The 9,104-nt window shown below is 40.0% G+C and overlaps 1 protein-coding gene across 1 annotated transcript in view; it reads right to left on the bottom strand.

Annotated features, from left to right (window-relative positions):
• Positions 1 to 8,208: 8,208 nt before the first annotated feature.
• insl3 (insulin-like 3 (Leydig cell)) overlaps positions 8,209 to 9,104 on the bottom strand; it is a 1,940-nt gene continuing 1,044 nt past the window's right edge. The window contains exon 2 of the mRNA XM_032531848.1: positions 8,209 to 8,668. Coding sequence (XP_032387739.1) covers positions 8,466 to 8,668 — 203 coding nt within the window. The 3' untranslated portion in view covers positions 8,209 to 8,465. The remainder of the gene's footprint in view (positions 8,669 to 9,104) is intronic.

Genomic DNA, 9,104 nt, shown 5'->3' with positions numbered 1-9,104 from the left:
GGTCTAGCTAGATCTGGTGTGGTGTTGTAGTTTTTCTATAACGTTACTAGTTGTTGCAACAGCATGTGTAAAAAAACTACAAAGTTTGCTAGGCCAAAAAGAACGTTACTCTCTCAATAACAAAATTGACGCCATTAAAATGGGTTTGTGTTAATTCCATTAATAATGCGTTTAACTGACAGCACTACTATTTATATAGATTATTTGAGTTTAGAGTGTAATATTTCACCAGTGCAGAGATATGCCTTAAGGTTTAGTCAAAATAGAGTTTACAACAGCCTTGTGGGCAGTATGCATAGCAATGCAAGGAAATTGCTCTTAATTTACTTATACACAGCACAATGTACACATGCACAGAAGGATACACATACACAGCTAAAGCAAGGACAACAAAGCTAAACAAAGAGAAGCGCACTCAAACATAAAGCTACTTTGTACATGCAAGTTGTTAAATAAAAAAAAATTCCAGGGAAAACATTTTGTCCCCTAAATCTGCACGCTTGATGAAATGTTAACTGTCTACAGTACTGACCTATGACGGAAAGAACTAGTAAGTCCATGTTAAAGGAAGCTACTATTTTAGCTAAGTTATACATGCAATATAACACAACCCTGTCCTGCCAAAAGAGAACTAACATTGCAAGTATTTACTACGTCACCAAGCACCAGTATAATATAGAAGGGCTAAATACGGTATGAGACTATAGACTAACTAACTATAAAATATGACATCTGACTTGTACCCCCCACCTTTTGATGAAGCCTCTTTAATGGCGCATTTACCCAAGAGGGGCCAAACCCTGAACCATTAAGCCTCTGTATTAATGGGTCCACTTACTGGAAGCAACAGAGAAGCTTTGTTTTCATGTGTTACAAAAAAAAAAAAAATATTAACCTACCTCACTGTGCTACAATACTGTATCGGCTGTTGTTGTACTCCTCTGGGCTTAGGTACTTCTTCACACACACAACAACACACACACACACACACACACACACACACACACACACACACACACACACACACACACACACAAAACACCTGCACCACGCACACCTCAGCTAGCCAGGAAACCCCATTCACTCTCATTCCGTCTTCATCACACACACCCTGATAGAGTGGAGGACTAGAACTTACCCAGGCAGCTTAGCTTTGATTAGGTGAAGTGTATTGAATGGACTGCTCATGTTTTAACATCAACCTCCCCCCTGAGATGGACCTGGCTGATAATGGTGACAGGAATATCGAAGGAGGCAAGCCAAGGTTGCAGTTGTGTGTGTGTGTGTGTGTGTGTGTGTGTGTGTGTCAATATACAACACTTCTGTGAGGCATGAACGTCTAAAGACATAAAGAGCATTTGTCAGAGATAATGAATACATATTTTAGTGCGGCAATAAATTTCACAAAAAAGTGAAAGACAGCCATGAAAGCAAATGATTCCTCCACTACATTATTTAGCTCACTAACAGTGTTTTACCATCCCATCAAGTATAATCCTCTCCTGCATCTTCACAGCAACAGCTTTATGCCGTACATCATTGAAACAGTGAGCCACACCAGCTAAATACTGCCACTCAGGAGCATTTTGTCAACATTACATCAGCGACAGCCCAGTCACACATGAGTGTATGGAGGGATGAGACGGAGGGAGTAACGGATGGAGAGAAAGAGGTGCAATGGAGCAATTGGGAGCAGCTGTGACAGAGCAGCTGGAGTAATCGTTTTTCTGGGCCTGCCCACCGCTGTTGCCGCGTCACTCTCTCCTGTCTCTTGGTTTTTCTTCACATTTTCTCACTCACTCACACACTTTCTGGGTCTGTGTGAGCTCTAAAACACAAAATGCACGTGTGTATGTATGTCAAACACATGATGGGGACAGATACTGTACGCATGAACAGATACACACAACCAGCTGAGTCGTGGTGCTTACTCTAATCAGCCTCGAAACTTCACAACAAGACAGCCGTGACTTCCAGCATTAGACTAAAAGCCGAGCTGCATGGGTGGACGTGCAGTAATTGAATCACGTTTGACTGCCGGGTGAAGAGGCATCATGTCACACTTGTAGTCAGGACAGTTCTAGGGTTACTTCAAGGGAAGTAGATTAAGAAAGGGAAAGGGGTGCAAGAAGAACAACAATGTTTAATCTTCAGAAGCTTAGTAGAATATTGTTTGTTTGGCAAATAAAAATTGGAAGTACATAATTTGTAGTAACTGTACAACAGCAGTAGAAATGCCTCTGTCTTTATCAAACTGACTGATTTAACAACATTTAAAAGCATCAAATAGTACCAGCTCACACACAAATGTATGCTGAAGGGTTTGACTTTGGAATGCTACATACGGGATGATTAAGAAATGATACATTTGGTATTATTTTAAGATAGTAAAAGTTGGACTAAACTGACACTAGGTATTATATCGAAAGAGGTTTAAAAAAAAAGTTATTGCTAAGTTTCTGTCTTAGTATCTCAAATGCTAAAAAAAAACATAGAGCCTCAATTATTCAGCATGCGATGCCATTAGATTTGGGTATGAGCAGCAGTAATCTGTGCTGCGCACTGGCATTCAGATCTGCAGCTGCAGAAAACTTCTTGCCCTACAGTCAGCGGCTGCTGCTGCCACACTGCCCTCTACCAGCTCAGCTCTATTAGTTCAGCTTCACCACCTTCCAGCGGCCCTACGGGAGGGACAAAGTGGTAGTTAATATGTGTGTGTGTGTGTGTGTGTGTTGCATGTGCTTCTATTCTTTCACTGGAAAGATTAAGCGTATATAATGACATGCATATGGACGACCGTATAGGACGAGAAAGTAATTAAGGAAGTTGTGGTAATAATTGGCTTTGGTTCAGGGGCCACCCGCTATGGGAATCTGGGGACATTTAAGTTTTAAAAGAATAAAGCAGGCAACTGGCACTTTATTCTCATGACCTATTAGAACATGATTTTCAAAAAACAGAAAAGCTGAATATGTGACAATACACAGACTTTACAAATGCCATGGAATGTGGAAAGAAATGCTGAAAGAACAATTAAAGAAGAAGATGAGGAGGATATGTGCTCTCCTGATGAAGAAGACCACCGATGCCCCCAGAAATCCCCTCTCTTATGGATCACAGAGCGTTAAACATTGTAAATAATTTAAATACACTCCCAAAGTTTTTGACACATCTCTAATAGAGCTTTATCTTAATATGCAGGAATCTACATAAAATTAAGGGTTTCCTGGCAGCATGTGATTTATCGCACAATATACTGTGTGTTTATGATAATGAAGGTATTTGAAACCCTGGCATGGCTATTAAAAAGTGCAAGCATATGCATCATCTGCAGAAACTGAGTTAAGTGTGGAAATATATGATGCTAAAAGATGAAGCTGCATTTCATCAAGTACTAAAGCCATGCAAATGTACTACTTTAAAACTATTTCACTCTTTATTTGCAGTATCTCATAGTAACGATGCTAAAGATAGTACATCACTGTCCCCAAGCATGCAGCCAGGTAGGCTACTGTAGATGAGAGTAGATCAGAGACAAGAAAGAAAGCTCTTCCGGTGCTCTGTCTTCCTCTCCCTCGTCCCCTGGGAGCAGCGTCTAAATCACACGATGCTCCTGAAGCTGTCACTGCTGGTCAGGCCGTCTAAATGTTACCAAGCAGAGAAGAAGACAGACCTGCCACTTTACTGTGGGGGATGGTGGGGGATGGTGGACGGTGCTGATAGAAAGACAACCAAGTTGCACAATATATGGGATGGTGTTAGGGGGCTGGTTTATTAGACACGGATTAAGGAATTGAGCCTTGACTGGAGAGTGCGCAGTGGGGAAGATGTTCTTTGTCTGGTTTTAAGAGCTTTCAGGTTCAGGAACAGGAGCACCCACATTCAGTTGATGGCGTGTCCATTGCTTTATGGAGTTCAAATGGCCTCATCATGTGTTCAAGATGTGATTAAAGTGCACCCTGAAGGCATCGAGCATGGCTGCAAAACCAGGATTAGATGTGAAGGCTTGCTATATGTGAAAAAGGGCAAATGTGTCATCACCAACGAAGGACACAGAGGACATTGAGTAGAAAATATCTTAGCTTATCTAAAGTGTAGGGTAAGCAGAGCATTTTGGTCTGTACTTTACAAACAGTCAAGGATGGAAAGTATCATACTGAAGTAAAAGTAGTTACTTTAAAGATATGGTACTGAAGTAAAAGTAGTTACTTTAAAGATATGGTACTGAAGTAAAAGTAGTTACTTTAAAGATATGGTATTTAAGTAAAAGTAGTTACTTTAAAGATATGGTACTGAAGTAAAAGTAATTACTTTAAAGATATGGTACTGAAGTAAAAGTAGTTGCAGTAACTGCTACATTTAAAATAGGGGGTTATGCTGTAAAATAAAAAATACATTAAATGTAAACGTATGGCCTCCACTAGTGGAACACCATCACCCCATAGAGCACCCATATCCAACTCCACCAACAATAAATGTCAATTCTATAGACAGCACTCTGCAGCCTGCGTGTACAACTGTTTATCAATTACACAACCGCCTTCCTCAGTATAACCTCACCAGTAGGCATATTCCCCAGAAAAGAGTACAAAACTCAGACAATTAAACCAAAATGAGCAAAAATAAAGATGCCAGAACATGTGGATGCAAGGAGGGGCCCATAGAAAATGCCTTTCTACAGGGCCTAGAATTTTATGCTACGCCCCGGCTTACATCCCAAACGTTGTTCAAATTGACAGGTTGTTGCTGCAATGTTCTGCAATTACTTTCCAATCAATCAATCACCCTGCTGATAATGCTCGCAAATATCAGAATTAGCTAAGAGAAAGCTTACACAAAAATACCTCCCATCTTCTTATTGCTGAAGATGGCAACAATGTGAATAAAGTTATGTCAAAATTGAATGAATATTCAAGCTTTGGCATTTGAATTTGTTGTATTATTGTAGTGCAAACCTGACAGTGGTTTTGGAGGAGTGGAATGTATCTGTGCAAGTAAATTTAGGTCTTTCCTTTACCAAATAAAATCAGATTTAATGTAATTTGGTGCTGTCGCTTCATTTATTTCTCACATAAGCATAGTGGATCAGGTCTGCTGTTTGTCAAATGGGTTGAATAGAACAAGCTTGCAGTGTTAATCTAATTTTAGAGTTTCAAGTCTCAGTTGAGATTGAAACACTGCATATAATACAAGACCCTGACCCTGTTGCTGAGGATTTCTTTGACACAACATTTGACAGATCGTGTCACATAGAAGAATGCCTGGAGCCCTAATAATAATAAACACACAAAAAAAGGGGATATGTTAGTCATCGCCTGTACTTCTGTTCCCACACCCAAAATATAACACACTAAAATGTGCTTTAATAGATATGTATAGACACGGACTTCAAATGGGTTTCCCGGTCTTGCGCGCACACACACACACACACACACACACACACACACACACACAAAGAATTATGTCCAAACACGGACACATGCAAAGTATGCACATCGAAACATGAATATACACACATACACCAAATATAGCATCTTTAGCCCTGACACTCTTACTGTTGAAAACAAGAGCACTGAGAGCCATTTCATTTACATGCAAATTGACACCCACCGGTCCACCACACTCTCCTGCCTGACGTGTGTGTGTGTGTGTTTGTGTGCCTGTGTGTTTGTGTACGTGCATTCATGCATGCGTGTGAGCAGTGTAGCTGCTCTGCTGGCACTGTGCTATTCTGTCCTGCTGCTTTTCCTGCTCCCTGAAACTAGACGCAAAGCGGTGGAAAGACAGAAAAACAGATAAAGGCTCTGATTTAAATTTTCCATTTCAGGTTTAGCAAAACATTAACCGGAGCCCATCAAAGAGTCCCCCATGCAGCCTGGTGCTTGTCATCTCCTGTTGGCACTGAGTAACGATGGGCTGAGGCCTACAAGTGTCCTCTGATCAGATTTCTCCTCTTGTCACAAGGAGATAAAGGCTCACTTGAAGTGATTAAGCATTTTACAATAATGAGCTCTGAGAGACTGATCATTACAGCAGGAGGGGAAATGTGGCAGTAACAACTGAACTTGATACGGTAACACCCCCTGAGTTGGCAGACTGAACCTGTTCTTCACCAGTGTCCACTGTGAATCAGATATATGTCGCTCTCTGCTGGTTAACATGGAATACTGCATGAACTCTGGTAAATCACATCGTGCTCCCTCCTGCATGCACACAATGTAAAAGTGCATGCATGCATAATAGAGAGATTTATGTTTTTGGTTACTCTTTATTTTACAAGCCAGTAATTTCCTTGTGATTTTAATTACTTGATTTGGTCTAATTGTAGGGGGAATGGCTATACAGATTTTGGGATTTCCAGGAGCATTTTTCTCAAACATTTCCATTTTCAGCACAAATAAATATTAATTATTCTTTTGTTGTCGAAAACTTTATTTTCCATCTTTGTAATTGTCTAATAGTGCACATTATTTCATGGTCAGCTGACTAAAAGACTGGAAAGGTTTGGGGTTTTTTCCAGCCAAAACCCCACCCCCCCCCCCCCTCCCCATGTATGTCCCTTGGAATAGATTTACATATTTTACACGTCTAAAGTCCCAGCTAAAAAAATTGGTTCATTGCTTAAAACATTACGAATGAAAAATCTATTCCATGACCAGAAGCACTTTGCTAGATGTAGCCAATTGTTATAAACATTATCAATGTGCTGTATTCTCCAACTATCTGAAGGACAAGTATAAAACCAATTACACAACAAAAAAAAACAATTATACGCACAACGCAATCCATCCCTCCCCAAATGAAACCAATTAACCAATCAGTCACTGTGGGCTGATTTCATTTGCTAAGAGTCATTTAGCTTAGGCTGAGAAGTGGCAGATAATCAGCACCACATTTGATTATCCGCTAAGAGAATTATTCACTCCTCAGTGTGAGGAACTGGCCGCTTTACAGAGATTATTTCTGTTATCATGGAGCTGAATTGCTCAGCCAAAGGTCTTAATCTGATCCAGCACTATCGGTGAGAACACGTTGTTGTAAATTGTGCACACACTGACAGATTACTCCAATGTGGTGTGTGTGTGGTGTGTGTGGTGTGTTGTGTGGTGTGTGTGTGTGTGTGTGTGTGTGTGTGTTGTGTGGTGTGTGGTGTGTGTGTGTGTGTGTTGTGTGTGTGTGTGTTCCTTCATGTGTGTATACTTGCAATCTAGTTTAATTAACCCAATTGCAATTTCAAGGTGATGTCTCTGCAGTTTAATTATTTCAATCAACGTTGGAAAAAGACAGTGTTACTTAGTGTTGATTGGAGTGTTGCTGGTTAGTTTATTCAATCAAGATGTGTGGTTGACTGAGCTAATCTAAACTGTGAAATTAACTGATGACAGATGAATAACAGTAAACGCTGCAACACCTTAATATAATTTATATTATCAATCAATTGGTCTGCCCCTAGTCTCTCTTTGCCAGACCTGCCTCCACAGCGCTGCAAAGTAGGGTCTGGCTAGTCCACACAGCCTTCTAGGATGGATGAAAAGCGTGGTCTGGTTTATTGGCATTTCTTTAAACCAATAACAATCGTCATTGGCAACGCTAAGCGCCAAAAGGAGCACCGGTACCGCTGCAAAACAGCCTCTGGAAGGAACTTGTCTTGGTGGAAACGTGTACGTTCAAGGGTTATTTTAGTCGTGCAACAGAAAACTCAGATTGGACAGAAAGTCCAGCTAGCTGTCTGGATTTACCCTGCAGAGATCTGAGGAGCAGTTAACCTTAGTCCTCAGAAATCCGTCCAGGTTAGAATTCCAACACAAAGAAAGGGTCAGGTCATGGACATCCGGCCGAAAAGACGAAAGAAGAAATCCCAGAAGTGGAACGCCATGGATATAGACTAGTCTGCCCCTAACTTATCCAATATGGGGTTTAAGCCCTGTACAGTTATAAAAAAATATGTAAAAATTATATATATATTATATATATATATTTTTATAATTATATTAAAAAATGGTTTTGAGTTGCATTATGGGAAATGTAGGATCCAGAGTTTTTATAGCTTGGCCTGTATTAGTGACTAAACTGTCAGAACATCTAGGTCTCTGCCACACCAATTTTGATTATTGGATTTTTATATCATATACATCTTGCAAGCTTCCCAATGTTGTAATATAACAAACACACCCTCATGAATAATCATCAAAAGCTTTATTGCGGTGTATTTTGAGGGTTGCAATTAAACTTCTTCTACAATGATACAGAGAATAAATTATATTAATTTGAATGTTTTACAAACAAAACATTGTGCTGTTATCCTTTGCGCTGCAGTATGGCTTAGTAAATAATGTATTAAATATGATCATGTTTCTACTGATGGTAAACAAAATAAGCAACAAAGGTTCCTTCAAACAACGTCGCAGCACAGATCACAACGTTTTAAGACAATAATTTATTGTGTGACAAGTAGGGAGCTACATTTAGCAAAACTGGATCAACTCTTTCATGCTGCATCCCTTCTCACAGCAAATATCAGATATTTTTCCGGCATCTCGTCTAACCCGAGAGAGCAGGGTGTACCAGTGAGGAGTCAAGGAGAAGACACCCTTGTCCCCGTCTGATTCTGGAGCGATGGGGGCGGCCTCCGTAGCCTGGGGCTCCTCTGTGAAGGCATCCTGGTCCCCTGTGCAGAGGAGGTGGAAAGACACCTGGGATTTAAAGACGTCCCTGACAATGGGTAGTTTTGTACTCGGAACTTCTTGTGAAACCCCAGTGACTCAGGGAAGACATGGATTGTACAATTTTGGAGTTAAACCAATGATCCAAGGGTATGCAGTTAACAAACAAAAAATCAATGAAGGCTTTGAGGACATGAATATATAAGAGACAGGATTTAAACATGAAAATAAATCATAAATGTCAATTGAACATTGAAAACAATATTAAAAATATATGTATATATATACATATATATGGCATTTCCCGATCTATCAGTATCGGCATTTATTATTTATGTCAGATTTAAAAAAAAAAAAATTGTTCAGCAGAATCCTTTATGATGACAAATAAATGATTCTGATAAATGAATGTTTAAAAAATAAAAACGGGCTGTCAGCCAT

Source organism: Etheostoma spectabile, chromosome 12, assembly GCF_008692095.1.
Source record: "Etheostoma spectabile isolate EspeVRDwgs_2016 chromosome 12, UIUC_Espe_1.0, whole genome shotgun sequence".
Classification (NCBI taxonomy): Eukaryota; Metazoa; Chordata; class Actinopteri; order Perciformes; family Percidae; genus Etheostoma; species Etheostoma spectabile.
This window is presented reverse-complemented; position numbering and strand designations above follow the sequence as displayed.